General features: G+C 45.8%; 1 protein-coding gene across 1 annotated transcript in view; it reads left to right on the top strand.

Moving 5' to 3' along the window:
• Positions 1-10,850, top strand: part of FANK1 (fibronectin type III and ankyrin repeat domains 1) — an 82,759-nt gene extending 71,909 nt beyond the window's left edge. The window contains exons 7-11 of the mRNA XM_083149529.1: positions 5,699-5,864; positions 6,943-7,086; positions 8,272-8,349; positions 8,439-8,483; positions 8,573-10,850. Coding sequence (XP_083005655.1) covers positions 5,699-5,864; positions 6,943-7,086; positions 8,272-8,349; positions 8,439-8,483; positions 8,573-8,617 — 478 coding nt within the window. The 3' untranslated portion in view covers positions 8,618-10,850. The remainder of the gene's footprint in view (positions 1-5,698; positions 5,865-6,942; positions 7,087-8,271; positions 8,350-8,438; positions 8,484-8,572) is intronic.
• The last annotated feature ends 5,250 nt before the right edge of the window (positions 10,851-16,100 follow it).

The following is a 16,100-nucleotide window of genomic DNA, read 5'->3' as shown; positions in this document are numbered from 1 at the left end:
GTTCCACCTGCAGCATCTCTTAATCTTTCTTTGAATAGTGCTGCCTCCATCTCATTTTCAGAGAAACTGAACAATTCTCCTACTGGGACATCTGTCCAAGTAAATCCACTTGCTTGATCCATCCTACTGTGGAATGTATACACACGCAGATATATGCAGGTGATTGTATAAATATCTGCTGTTTGCAGAAAAAGCTTTTTTCATATGCACTTTAGTGAATTATCTGTGTCCTCCTCCGAAATGGAACAACTGCTCTCACCAGCGCTCTGCTTCGGGTATATCCAGTTAAAACATCGTAAGCGTGAGGTACTGTCTTACTTGGTAGCGGTGCAGTAGGGGGGAGTGAGGGTGACCTCCTCAGACGATGTCCGGGATTCCCACCTCCAATATAGCTGCGATGTCCCTGCACCCGCTCACTTGCTGTCAGCTGCCGCGGTGCCGGTATAAAGATAAAATATAAAAGTTCAAAGGATACCGCACCCGCCGGACTTCTTATATTTTATCTTTATACCGGCACCGCGGCAGCTGACAGCAAGTGAGCGGGTGCAGGGACATCGCAGCTATATTGGAGGTGGGAATCCCGGACATCGTCTGAGGAGGTCACCCTCACTCCCCCCTACTGCACCGCTACCAAGTAAGACAGTACCTCACGCTTACGATGTTTTAACTGGATATACCCGAAGCAGAGCGCTGGTGAGAGCAGCTGTTCCATTTCGGAGGAGGACACAGATAATTCACTAAAGTGCATATGAAAAAAGCTTTTTCTGCAAACAGCAGATATTTATACAATCACCTGCATATATCTGCGTGTGTATACATTCCACAGTAGGATGGATCAAGCAAGTGGATTTACTTGGACAGATGTCCCAGTAGGAGAATTGTTCAGTTTCTCTGAAAATGAGATGGAGGCAGCACTATTCAAAGAAAGATTGAGATGCTGCAGGTGGAACCACACATGAGGAGATCCACAATACACTCCTGAGATTGAGAAAAAAAGAGACGGACTTTCTCCTCCATGGGATTACCCTCTCAGAGTATATAAGGGAAAAGAAAATCCCTAGAGGGTTCAGAGTACGCAACATGCCCACTATTGGGAGACATAATAAAGATTTTGTTCGTCGCTGGATCGCGATCCTTAACAAATGTTCCCTAGACATGATGACCTTGGTGGTCGAAGAATCAGCGCGAGAATTAAAGGCTACACAAGAGAAAATCTCTGCGTTTGAACGTGACAATCAGGCAACCATAGCACAAGAGATGCCCGGCAAATGGTTGGAGAAACTAAATGGACAGGTGCAAACCTATAAGAAAGAACTAGTTGCTTTTAAGAAGCAAAAATTTGAAACTGTCAATAGAGACTATGAAGAACTGAGTGTCTATAGATGGTTATCAGGTAACCGTGACAAACCCCAATGGAGGCGGGGTCAGTACAAAAAACAACATCATAGATATCGGCAAGACTCAAGTGATCCCCAATCATCCTCATATGACGACATGAGTGATGCACGTGAAGGACCCTCAACTTATAATAAGCCCCCTTTAGGCGCAAGAACCCGCGCTGGACGCGGAACAAAAGCAAACGCACAAGACGGGGAGGCAAAAAGTGGAGGAAGAGGGACGAGTCGGGGCCGGAAGAACATCAAGTAGTTTACAATCTGTCACAAAGAGAACTGACACCCGTGGAAATGGAGGTATTGAATAAAGGGCTAGGATATGTACCTACCACACACTTCAAACCATTTGATTGGCAGCTTGACCAGCTGAACATACAGAGACAACTACATCTCCGCGAGTTCTTCGAAGGGAAACCATCGAATACAAAAGAACCATCAAAATTCAAAATTAAATCCAATTTTTTTTCCGCATTCCAATAATGCAGCAATTACAGCATTTATGAAGACCACTAATGTCCAAGTAAAAAATGAGGCCTTTGCAAACAAGACCCAAAGAAATAATCTGAATCAGGAACAATGGACCGCACTTAAGAACCTAAGTGGTTATAATGACATATGCATAAGACCCGCGGACAAAGGGGGCGCAATTGTCGTTTTGGACATAGAAAAATACTGTAAAGAGATCTACAAACAATTGGACAATAAAAATGTCTATACTTTGTTAAGTGGCGATCCTACAGATCAATTCAAAAAGGAGATTGATGTAGTCCTCCAAGAGGCTAAAGAAAATAAAATTATTGAGCAAGAAATTTATCAGTTTTTGAAGATCGATCAGCCACGTGTACCCCTATTGTACACATTGCCTAAAATCCACAAGGATATGTCAAACCCGCCTGGTCGACCAATTGTGTCGGCACGAGAGTCACTTTATAATAACATCTCTAAATATCTGGACTTTTTCCTACAGCCGTGCGTCCAGGCGGGGGAGACATATCTGAGGGATACCACTGACCTGTTGGTTTCATTGGACAAATTTGGTGATGTTCCGGACAACACCTGGTTGGTGACTCTGGACATCACCAGTTTGTATACCAATATTCCCCATGGGGAAGGTCTGTCTGCCATCCAAGACCTTATCAGTGATAATCCCCTATATGTGGGTCCTAATGTTAATTTCTTTATGCATTTGTTGAGATTAATTTTGGAGAGAAATTATTTTTTCTTTAACGGCAAGTATTATCTCCAGAAAACTGGTGTATCAATGGGGTCGAATGTCTCACCTACCTATGCCAATGGTTACATGACACATATAGACAAGAGATTTTTCCTGAACAGAGATATGAGAGATAAGATATTGTACTATAAGAGGTATATAGACGATGTCATATTGCTATGGCGTGGCAGTTTTGATGAGTTTCAGAATGTGTTGGAAGAGATCAATAATGCTGATTGTCCTATCAAATACACTCATACCATGAGCCTGGAAGAAATTGTATACTTAGATGTTAAAATAAAGGTGGCGAATAACAAAATCAGTACAAGCTTATATACGAAGCCTACTGATAAAAATACAATTTTAAGAGCAGATAGTTTCCACCCAAGCAATACCATCAATAGCCTACCCTTTTCCCAATTTTTAAGGGCAAAAAGAATTACCAATGACCCAGCCCAACTCTCATCCACATTGGATGAAATGAACAGGAAATTTATTCAAAGGGGTTACAATCAAAAAACATTAAACAAGGCACGGGAAAAAGTGGAAGCAATCCCCAGGCATGAAACTCTGATCAGTAAGACCCCCAAAATAGACACCCAAAATGTAAACTGGGTACAGAAGTACAACACCTCATCTAAAACTGTTAGAGAGACATCTAGAAACAACTGGCCAGTAGTACAGGATGAATTTAAGAGCTTAAAAAGAATGCAGATAAGACATTGCTACCAAAAAGGCAAGAGTATTAGGGACTGGCTTGTACATTCGGATGTGACCAAGTCATTAAAGGAAGGTAAAATGAAAACAAGAAAAACTAACGGTTGTTACAGGTGCACTGGATGTGCAACCTGTAGTTATATGACAACAGGAAAATATTTTTGCCATCCACATACAGGCCAAAAATACACCATTAACCATACTCTCACCTGTTCTAGCTCTTACATTGTATATTTGGCAAAATGCCCATGTGGACTTGCCTATGTTGGTAAGACCATGCGCACCTTTAAGGAACGCATGGCACAACATAGGTCTGCAATTAGAGCAGCAATTAATGGCAAAGGGGGAGACCAACCACTTGCCAAGCACTTTGCAGAAGCAAAGCATAGCTTGGCAAGTTTTAGATACATGCCGATGATGGCAGAGGAGGGGATAGGCATTTAAAGTTACTGAAATGTGAATCCAAATGGATTTTCACATTAGATACAGTCAAACCAAAAGGTTTGAACGACCAGCTCAATCTTAACATCTTTCTCTAACATAATAACGAAAAAAATCTATGTAACCAATAATAGCTGTCCTCTAATGGAATGGATAAAACGCATAATAAGAATGCAAGTGTATCATGTGTTAAATGAATAGAGAATCTGTAGTCCATCTTTTCTTTATATTACTCATTTTGAATGTTTTTACCGATGTACGTCTTTTGTGTATATGTTTCCATAGTAACATTGTATTGCACCTCGCAACAGACGCCGGTCTCCGCTGACGTCACTGACACGCTGACGGGAGGGGTGGAGAGATCCCACCCAGGAAGCTGCTGGCAGAGACGGAAGGCGGACGCCGGACGTGTGGCGCGAAATGTGAAGGTATTTAAATGTATTATATGTTCATTTATATGTTTGTGTGTATAGCCTGAGGACGGGATAAATAAAAAATCCCGAAACGTTGCTGATAAATGGCAGTTGCAGTGTGACGTTAATTTTGCTAAAAGAAGTCCGGCGGGTGCGGTATCCTTTGAACTTTTATATTTTATCTTTATACCGGCACCGCGGCAGCTGACAGCAAGTGAGCGGGTGCAGGGACATCGCAGCTATATATATATATATATATATAATTTGGGGTGGCTATTTCAGGTAACCCCAATATATCTTTGGCACATTCCATCATAGGGCAGGTAAAGGACGGTATTGATGCGTAAACCACATATGGTGACAGGGATCCTTTATGTCAGCCCTAGATCACCCAGGTTCTGCCGTTCTCCAGTGCAGTAGGCCTTGGACGATAACCCGTGTTGAAAAGTTTATCATCCATTTCATCAAATCACTGTATCCAATTGTTTGGTTCAGTGGAAATTCTCTTCCTTTCTAGGAAACTGCAATCTAGCAGGAGGCGTTTTCTGCGCTCTCAGTACCACAGCTACAATAACTTAACAGACCGCTTACACCTTGACCTCTCTGACAGCAGCTGTGAACCTTCTATGCTTCCTTATCTGTGTCAGCCATAACTATGCGGAGGCCAAGAAGCAGAACCCTGCCATATTCCGTAATATTATATTACTCTGTAGTAGTTCTAGGTTGAGAAGTTTCAAAATCTCCTTCCATTCTGTTATTTCCATGTACAATAGCAGTTAGACTGAGTTTATATCAGCCTGGTTTATAGATTTACCCAAATCTTATAGGACTCCTCATCCGAACTCTTTACAGGACCTTTGTCTGCTCTTGGTATGAATTGGAATTAAGCAACCAATGGCTTGCCAGCGCTTGTGGCCCTGCCCGGCTTGTCTGGACAAAAGCTGTAGTATAGGTTGCCTAATACCGCCAAAAATCCCAGTACTAATCCGCTGATTTGCCAAACACTTTATTACATGCTTTTCCATAAAGGTGTCATAAACCTTCTGCTTTAAAGATTCAGTGTTTGCTAACACCAACAGACCTGTGACCTGGGCTTCCATCAGGGGGGTACTGATGGGACTCCAGACCTGCATGGCAGCAATGTGGATTGGATAAGACAGCAGGCTGCCATAAAGGGTCAGTGCTGGAAGTATTTTGGATTTGGAGCCAATCGGAGCTGGCAGACCGGCAGCCATTCAGCTGCGACCGCTCTGATTTTTCCATGGCTGGCTCAAAATTTAAAATCCCACCCGTGCTAAGCCCCTATGGCTGCCTTCTCCGGATTCCTTCCCTTTGCTGCTGCTGTGGTCCTGACCATCCATGGTCATACCTAGGGGTCCCACATGATGTATCGCAGTGGTAAGTTGTGGGGGTCCAGGGGGAGTGAGAGCTGAGGCTTGGTGGTGGTGGGGGGGGGGGCGCTGCAAATTTTGCCAGTCCAGGGCCTCAAAATTGTGACTCTTATTCTGCTTTTTGCGCAGTCTGATGCTGGCATGTTTTGCTGGGCACCTGGATGTTGTTGAGTATCTAAGAACCCTTGGCACACCTTGGGACCTCCGCGATCGGAGTGGATGTACAGCCATGCATTGGGCAGCCGATGGAGGTCATCTGAAAGTCATTGAGTGGATGATTAACAATGGCTGTAAGGTACTTCACCTATACGAATCTGTTGTGTGCTGTTATTCTGGGTTATGGTTAAGTACAGTAGTTTGTATCAATTGTTGGAGATTGTGCATTAAATTTATATGACCATTTTAGCCAATGAATAGTTGTCAATGTAAATAGGCTGCAGAAAGGAGGTGTGAGCAGGAGGACCAATCAGATGCAGTATCTATCGTTTAGACTTTTTGATTGATCCTCCTGCTCATACCCCCAACCTCTGCGGTGTCACTTCCTGATAGGTGGCCAAGGCTGTAAGGTGTAGAGTGAAAATATTCTGCACTGAGCATATTGGGCCTAATTCGGATGCAAACAGAACTGTGTCACATAGGACAAAGTACTGATGTTCGGTCCTTTGCGAATGTGTTGGACCCATACTGTGCATGTACAGTACGGGTCCTGTGTCGTTGCATGCACTACCCAGCAGATGTTGCCAGAGTGACAGTCTGCAGCTGTGACCTCCGTTCTGGGGGGAGTGCCGTGGCTGATAGACAGCTATTTCCTGGCCTCTTTGTAGGAACTGTGATGGCAGGGTTGCGTGACACCATGGGTCATTGCAAGCAGGAGGCATCTCCTTATATCGGACTACCGCATTGCCACATCTGGGTCAGACCCATTAGGTCAATGTAATATGACCCATCCAATCAGCATCATCAATTTTCTCACTGTAGCTCTGGAGCAGAATTGTCAGCTTATCGCAGTAATGGTCAACTGTTCCCTCTTAAGCATATGAAGTGAAAAAAAAAAAAAACACAATGTACCTGCACCCCTATCTGGCCATCCCCATTAACACATGTCCTGTCCCTATAGTACATACCGCCTTTGACTGTTATCGCCCCAATATGGTGACTTTTGTGGCATATTAATTTTGGTGGCTGAAGACATGGCCAATCATTAATTAAATGTCAGAAGATAGATGGGTTGCTCTGCAATCCAAGGTCCCCAGTATGTAACCATCTACAGAAAGACATCAGTCATGCTTAGGAGCCCAACAATGACCTGTGTGACTGAGGCCCACGTTTTATCTGGACTTGAAGTCCCGTTGAAGTATGTATTTATTTCGTAGGTTGATATCAAAGATACGTGTTTGGAATGGACTCCACTGATGCGTGTTTCTGCAATATCGGGAAATACAGAGGTGGCGCAAAGTCTGATTAATGCCGGAGCAGAGGTCAATGTCAAGGACAAAGATGGGAAAACCCCGTTGATGGTATGGTTAGAACCTGTTCTTCTACTCTGAGACACCTGATTTGTTATATAGCCTGTTACTTAGAGATAAGGAGAGGAACACTGAATATTGTTCCTTCTTGCATAGGCGTTTCTATAATACCATCCCATTATACTTACCCCTCTGGAGTCCCGCACCGGCATCTCAGCACCGAAGACGCAAATCACTCGAATCATGGCCACAACGGCTATTTCCAAGTGATTTGACCATGCACACTGGATATGTTCTTGGGAACAAGAGACCTACTTGCTGTCAGAGAGGAAGGGGCCGCAGCGAAGGCTGCACCCGGGTCCTCTCTCTTGAAATGCCCCTGGTTCCTTGGCATCATACATACTCTACCATTGGTGCACAAACCCCAATCCATACCTCCTAACTGTCGTGCATTCAGCGGGTCAGTCCCATTTTTCTAGGACTGTCCCGTTGTTCACCTCGCGGGCTGCAATGTATCACTTGGGTGCCAGATGACTGCCCGACAGGGGGATCCTGACGGTCAGAATCCCTACTGCCAGTGCTCCGACAGGGGGGATCCCAACTGATGGCCTATTATCCCTTGTGGGGGTCCACGACCCCTCTAGAGGAAGAACAGAACCTGTGGCGAGCGAAGCAAGCCACCGAGCCCGCAAGGGGCTTCTTTGCCCTCATCCCCCTGTCGGAGCACCGGCAGTTGGGATTCCGATGTCGGGATACTGACCGTCAGGATCCACCCTGTATGACCGCCATACCACACCCGTCCCACGTAGGGGAGCAATGGGTCATTTATTCAAAGTGCCGGGAGAGCATGCGGGTGTGCCCAGCATCTTGGAAAGTGTTGGGAGCACCCCTATAGTGACAGGACACAAAGCTCCACCCCCATTCTTTGAGGATTTGCCCCATTTATGGGCCATGTGTCACGATTCACTGGCCACCAACGTTGGGAGGTATGCTATCATTTTTAGAATCTTTAGTAAATTTGCTACTATGACTGACATAAGGCTGTATGACCTCTGCGTGACCTTCTCCTATGCCGCGGCTCATCGCCACCTGTAGTACTCAGTCTTACATTAATACCATTGCACAGGTACAGTAACCCCCGAGTCCTGTAACCAGCCAGGCTGTACTAGATGCAGGCAGGCAGCATTTACCATCGACTTTTACACTTATATATTTTTTCCCTCTTGCGGTTTCCAGGTTGCAACATTAAATAACCACGAGCGCTTGGTCCGTTTACTAATAGAAAGAGGAGCCGACTGCAGCATCACAAATGAGGTATTATACAGCGCAGGGTGATATTGTATTCCGCGCGGCAGCCGTCCCAGCGGATTCCCAGATAAGGTTCTCTCTCTCTTTTCATGCAGTATGGAATAAGCATCGCGAAAATGGCTAAAGCTTTCAACCGACAGGTAAAGAGATGACGGCTTCTGCTGCAGCACAATGTATCCAGTGCTGTAAAATCTCTTCTCTCACCCCGTCCCTTTCATGTCACTCGCAGAATGTGTTGGAGATGTTAGAAGACACAAAGAAGGAGATTCGGTAGGACAGAAGCCTCTGTATACGCATCTGATTGTACTGGAAGCTGAAGCCTCAGCCCTCTACTATGATAATACATTAAACAATAACTGTTTTACATAGTACACCTGCACTGCGCCTCCGATCTCAGCCCTGCAAAGGGATTGCTACGTTTCGTAGCACAAAAATATCCGAATTGTCTGATTCCCAAATCACCGGCCTTCCAGTATGAGAGTGCGCTGCTGTATGCGAGCTCCTGGGCCGAAGCTGGTCCAGGGATCCTATTACTGTATGAATATTTACAGTAGACTGAGATACGTTTTGTAATAGTGGGAAGATTTCCATTTTTATGTGAGATCTGCCTACAGTATGTGGGTGCATTCCATTTACACACGTAGGGCCAGATGTATCAAGCTTCAAACAGTGATAAATGGAGAGTGATAAACAGCCAGCCAATCAGCTCCTACCTGTCATGTTACAGGCTGGGTTGGTAAAAATGACAGGTAGGAGCTGATTGGCTGGCTGTTTATCACTCTCCACTTTATTACTTTTTGAAGCTTAATACATTTTGCCATTGGTATGGCAGGTTGTAGTCAACAGATACTATTTAGACATTGTTAAAATGTCTACAGGCAACCTGTCAACATTCTCAGAATATTAACAGGTGAAATGTCGACATTGCCAGAATGGATTTGATATGAAATCCCTACGCCGGAATCCCGACCGCCGAAATCAAGAGACGGGGGGGGGGGACGTGGCTCGCCACGCAGTGGGCTCGCTGTGCTTGGAACACTCATTTATTCTCCCTCTATGGGTGTCGTGGACACCCATAGAGGGAGAAAGTGTCAGGATTTCGGCCGTCGAGATTTTGAACGCCGGGATTATAACTACATCACGCCAGAATATCTACATTAAGGTATGGTTGTGGTAGTAGGGTCAGGATTAGGCTGCGGAGAGAGGTAAGACTTAGGCCATGGGGGAAAGGCAGAGGTTGGGGTGTGGCACTAGATGGAGGGGTAGGTGTAGAGGTAACGTACAGGCAAAAAATACCAAAACACCAGAGTATTGGAGGTCTAACCCGGATACAGGGCCGGCGCCACCACTAGGCAGCTCTAGGCATTTGCCTTGGGTGCCAGCCACTGGAGGGCACCAGTTTGTAGCAGGAGGTGCCTATGGAGGTGAGTGGCACCGGCGGTGAGTGGCACCGCAACTCCCCCCCTTGCGGCTGCCTCCCTACACCTGGTATTACATAGCGGCAGTCGCCGTAACACCTGACACCCCACGCCCCCGGGAAATGACTTGGTGGCCTGCAGCCACATCACCCGACACCCCTGCCAACCCCCCCCCCACCTGGAACACTGCGGCAGCCTGCCACCGCAATCACCGGCATCTGTACAGCGACAGTACAGTGGCTGTACAGCGGCCGGGGGGTGGGTGAGCACCGGAGCTCCCCCCCCCCCCGCCTGGGGCACTCCGGTGCCTTACACCGACACTGCCCAGATATGACTGCCATGACCTGGAAAAAAGCCGCTGGCAGGATCAGGTAAGCCACCAGGGGCCACCAGCGATGATATGTTGACAATCTAACATGTCAAGATGTCATCACTGTCTACACGATTAATGCCAATGTCAACATTACAGATTTGTCCACTTGCATCTGGTCATGTTAAACAGCCCTTCTAGTCATGCCATGCTATGGCGGGACTTGGTAGCAATGACCGCCTTTTTTATGTGGCTTTACATTAAAATGATATATGGCATTCCTATATTCTGGGTACTGTGTCTGAATAAGAAATGTGATGGATCAATTGGTATGCAGATACAGCCACAGGTGCATGCAGAATATAGTCATGCTGCATATCATTTTAATCGTCAGAAGCTGAGATGTAAATAATATGCATTTTCGGTAAAAAAAGGTTTGTTCCCTTAATAGTCATGTAACATGGATACACCAATTGCCTCCACTGACACTTTCTTCCTCTTCTTTATGGCCCATCCCTGCCTTTGGAATATTATGCTTTTTACGGATGAAGCTGTAAGTGCATGTGCAGCAGCAGAGCTTAGGGGGCAATGCAGGCGGTAATGAGTTTGCAATGCAGCCCATATCCCAGCGACAGTGAAATTATATATCTTTGCGAATAAAAGGTTCCTTATTGCCGCAAATTATGGCAATAGGGAATCTTATTTTCATGCGATGATAACTATACCCCTTGATGATTATTTATTACATGGCAGTGCAAAGTATTAAAGAAGAAATTCCACCCTAGTGTGTGTGTGAAAATATAATATAACAGCAATATAATATAACAGTGGCAAACGCAGGATTTCTAGATGGGGGTTTCCAGATGTAGTCTCAAGTCTCCCAATCTGCATCGCATTGGAGTAAGTACGGGAGTCTGTGGGAGTGGTAACAGCTCCGAAAATTGGTCTGTATTATACACTGGATTCTGAATTGAAAACAGTATTAATATTTAAACATAGAAACACAGGGCCGTCTTAACAATCTACTGGGCCCCTGGGCAAAATCATTTTTAGGGCCCCCCTCCACCCACCTATGTGCAGCAGCAGAGGAAGGCTGGGAGTTGTGTGGCGGGGATCCGGGCAGCAGCTGTCAGCGGCATCTGTCTAGGCGACTCATCGGTGACGGCGGTGATCCAGGCAGCAGGGGGGGGGGCTGGGAGCTTGATGTAGCGGTGTGTGGTGGGGATCCAGGCAGCAGCTGTCAGCGTTGTCCGTCCAGGCAGCTCGCTCAGAACTTGATGTAGCGATATTTGCTGCCGGGCAGGAAGCGCTGCAGATTTTGAAAAGAATGGCCGGACACTGATTGGCTGAGCGTCCGGCCAATCAACGTCCGGCCAGAATTTTCAGAATCAGCAGCGCTTCCCGCCCGGCGGCAAATAGCGCTACAGCAAGGTCTGAGTCGCCACTGCCTGTATGGACAACGCTGACAGCTGCTGCCCGGAGCATCCCCGACATATGCCGCCCAGATTGCTACATCAAGATCCCAGCCCCCCGCTGCCTGGATCACCGCCGCCACCGCTGACAGCCGCTGACCGCATCCCAGCCGCCCACCGCCATTCCCCAGAGCAGTGCCGTCTTCCCCAGTGGACTGGGCCCCTACAATCCTTGGGCCCCTGGGCAACTGCCCATTCAGCCCAATGGGAAAGACGGCCCTGTAGAAACATAGAAACATAGAATTTGACGGCAGATAAGAACCACTTGGCCCATCTAGTCTGCCCCTTTTTTTAAACATGTTACCTCAAACCATATTTGATCCTTATTTTTTTGTAAGGATATCAATATGCCTATCCCAAGCATGTTTAAATTGTACTACTGTATTTGCGTCTACCACCTCTGTTGGGAGGCTATTCCACTTATCTACTACTCTTTCTGTGAAAAAATTCTTCCTCGCATTTCCCCTGAATCTTCCTCCCTCTAGTTTCAGTGCATGTCCTCGTGTTCTGTTGCTCCTCTTCCTGTGAAGAATGTCTCCCACCTGCACCTTGTTAAAGCCCTTGATATATTTGAAAGTTTCTATCATGTCCCCCCTTTCCCTTCTCTGCTCTAAAGTATACATATTAAGATCTTTTAGTCTTTCCTGGTACGTTTTGTGATGTAGGCCATGCACCATTTTAGTTGCTCTTCTTTGTACAGTCTCTAATGTATTTATATCCTTCTGGAGATATGGCCTCCAGAACTGAACACAATACTCTAGGTGAGGTCGTACCAATGACCTATACAGTGGCATTATTACTTCTTTCTTTCTACTGCTGATACCTCTCCCTATGCAACCAAGCATCTGACTTGCCTTCTTCATTGCTTTGTTACATTGCCTACCTGCTTTTAAGTCCCCTGAAATAGTGACACCTAGATCCCTCTCTTCCTCAGTAGTTTCCATTATAGTGCCATTTATACTATATTGAGTCTTTGGATTTCTAAGACCCAAGTGCATGATTTTGCATTTTTTGACATTAAACTGTAGTTGCCATTCTCTTGACCATTTCTCTAATCTGCCTAGATCCTCAATCATTTGTTTTACCCCTCCTGGTGTGTCTACCCTGTTGCATACCTTTGTGTCATCTGCAAAAAGGCACATTTTACCCTCAATTCCATTTGCAATATCACCAATAAAGTTATTAAAAAGCACCGGTCCAAGTACAGATCCCTGGGGTACTCCACTTGTAACCTTTCCTTTCTTTGACTGTACTCCGTTTACTACAACTCTCTGTTTTCTGTCCTGCAACCACGCTCTTATCCATTCAACTATCTTAGAATCCAATCCCAAGCTTTCAAGTTTATTTAACAGTCTGCGATGTGGGACAGTGTCAAAAGCTTTACTAAAGTCTAGATAAGCTACATCTACAGCCCCACCTTGATCTATTACTTTAGTCACCCAGTCAAAAAAGTCAATAAGATTTGTTTGACATGATCTTCCCCCAGTAAACCCATGCTGTTTTGGATCCTGTAAATTGCTGCTTTTGAGATATTCTACAACTCTTTGTTTTAAGAGTGTTTCCATCAATTTCCCTACTACTGATGTAAGGCTCACTGGTCGATAGTTGCTTACCTCTTCCTTGCTTCCACTTTTGTGCAGTGGGACTACATTCGCTGTTTTCCAGTCCTCTGGGATTACTCCAGTAGCTAGTGACTGGTTGAATAATTCTGTTATTGGTTTTACCAGCTCCCCTTTAAGCTCTATAACAGGTTTATAGTATAGGCTGTTTCAAACATTTAAATAAGATGAGTGGTCAGGAAAAGGTTAAACATAATAAATAAATACACAAGCACAATAGAAACAGTACTGCACTTTCTTAAGTGGGAGAACCTCATGATAATGCTCCTGTCTCTTCCTCCTGGCAGCTGCTCTCTGGTCCATTGAGATGTTTGAGGGCTCAGATCCACACATACAGTACAGTAAATGTGGTAGAAGAAGCTGGTACACTGGGCATGTGCTGCCGCTCTGTCCCTTACACTGCATGATCTGGTGGCAGCTCTATTGAGCAAATTATATACCAGTGCTATTGCTGTCATAATGTTGCCTATGAGTAATCCAATATAAAGCAGCATTACATCATTGTAAAACGATTTATTCAAATACAGAAACGTTTCACAGTGTCTTCAGGCTTCAATGCTGTTGCTGTGTTTGAATAAATCATTTTACAATGATGGAATGCTGCTTTATATTGATCACTATATCAGCTGGGCATTGGAAAAGTAAATATATTCTTTAAATGTGCTCTAAATAAAGTTTAGATTATAAAGACGCATTTTGTAGATAACTCTTTCAAGTAAGAATCTGGGTGTTTATAGTGATTTCCGTAGTGATTGACACTTCCTGTGCACCATGTGACCTGCTTGCCTGTGTCCTTTCAGACAATGTAGAATAAAGTTATAGTTGTTCATTTTGCTGCACAGGGGAACGGACACCTACCGTACACCAGCATGTTGTGGGCATCGCTGACATCAGCCTCATAGTGCAGAAGGAATCAGTGACCTCACCTTTTGCCTCGGGCCTCCTTGATGCCGCTAGTTTGTAGTGATTCCATAGGCTGCATTCTCTTATTCAGGTCCCAACAGAAGCTCGGTGAGGAGACGCTGATGCTGCACTTTGGTGAGTGGGAATGGGGTCTGACACCATCAAGCCCCACCCACATTCCAACGGAATGCTGTGATTCGCTGGTCTACAGACAGGGGGTAGGGCTAAAATGATGCTATTTGCATTATTAGCCCCGCAAATCATCTGGTATTGGTCTTGGTGGCTGAGCGGGGTACCGGGAGGATGTGGGAAACTGGTCACCTTTCCAGGGGGGTGGGATGGGGGAGGCGGTCTCCGCCCTATGATGGCGATTTCATGGCCTCTTGGTAACTCCTGCAGCAGCCAGCTTGCATGACCCCATGGTTCCCATAGCCGCCAATGGTGTTGCAGATGATCCGATATTGCATTGTAGGTTGCAGCTCGGATCAGTAATACAGCGCTGCGCCCCCTGCTGTATGACCATATTAGTGCTATCGCTGCTGCTTCTAGGTCAGTAGCCACGACAACAATGTCAACCGCATCTGATTGAGGCCCTGAGAGCACAATGTTACTTGTACATACGTATGAGAGCTTGAAAATCGATTCCAGCGCTATCTGTGTAACATACAGTATTCAGAAGCCCGGAGCCTCCGTAGGATGCCATACACTGACAAAGGTCAGGCCTCGGATGATTGCTGGCCTCATTTGGGAGGATAGAGTAATATAACACATACAGTATGTACAGCCACACACCGCAGTTATCAGTTACTCGCACAGTCTAACCGCGGCTGAGATTATAGCGTAAAAGTGAGTCATTCAGCTGCACCTAAACCTGATAATAAAAGTCATTATGGCCATTTCTGTACAAGATGTTGAGCATTTCCCCTCATTACAATGATTCAGTCTGATGGAAGCAATTTATGTGCTGTATCTAGAACAAATTGCTGATTAAATAGTGCATTGCAAATAGCGTGTAACAGTACCAGGTACAAGGCCCAGCACTGCAGTTTCACGTACGGCCATAGTTAGCGTTTCAGAATTACTGTTATCATTTAAACTTCACAAAATGATACATAGATTTTACATGATTCTAGGAGAATTGGAGGGGGACACAAGTTTGGGCGTTATACCCCCATCTACCAGCTGTTAGGTCTGAGACTGTGGCCTGGAACCCACTCTCACATGTTTGTAGTTGCATCTCCAGGTATGGAGACATGATAAAGTACCGGCAGTGCTTAATACAATGGCGCAGCTGTGCGCAGATGAACACGAGCCAGTCCATTTACCAGTACCCGCGCCACTAGGGTGCAGTTTCTGGTGCCACAGATGTCCAGTTACCTTTACTGGCATCAGAAAGGCCGTACTTGGGCCCTTATTCTGGGTGACTTGCTCGGGCACGAATACGCACCCTTGCGAGTCAACCAGAACCCGCCCTGCAAATGGTGGTACGCCCGCCCCTCTTTGCCCGCCGGGTTCGTTCGCCATTTTTACATAAACATCCAGTCGCATGCCAGTGGGAACCTCCCCCATCTTTTCGAAGGTCGCCGTCCATCGAATGATGTTGAAGGCGTACGGGTGGTCCAGACCACTCTTACATATGCGTGTAGAAATCCACGGTATTGGCAGCTGACATCCGGTTATGTCATCTGTCCACCCCCCCCGTGCGTGCGCCACAAACTCATTAGCATATGTACGCTCAGTGTTTTCATGGGAACGCCTATGAAACGCTGGGCGTTCACATATGCTAATGAGCCTGCCGATCACCCCACGCTCGATACCCCCTGCTCGAAAGGCAGGGAAGCGATTTTTTGCCAAGTTCACACACACCCAGCGTATACACATGCGCAAAACATCCGTCCCCCTTGCGAATTTGAGCAAGAGCGAGTCAACCAGAATAAGGGCCTTGGCCTGTCTTTGCCTAGTAAGCAAACCAAAATGATTTGGACAAATGAGAACAGCACAAATAACACGTCTGTCAGTTGAAAAACCTTAATGT

Source organism: Crinia signifera, chromosome 6 (genome assembly GCF_055691185.1).
Source record: "Crinia signifera chromosome 6, ASM5569118v1, whole genome shotgun sequence".
In the NCBI taxonomy this organism is placed as follows: domain Eukaryota; kingdom Metazoa; phylum Chordata; class Amphibia; order Anura; family Myobatrachidae; genus Crinia; species Crinia signifera.
This window is presented reverse-complemented; position numbering and strand designations above follow the sequence as displayed.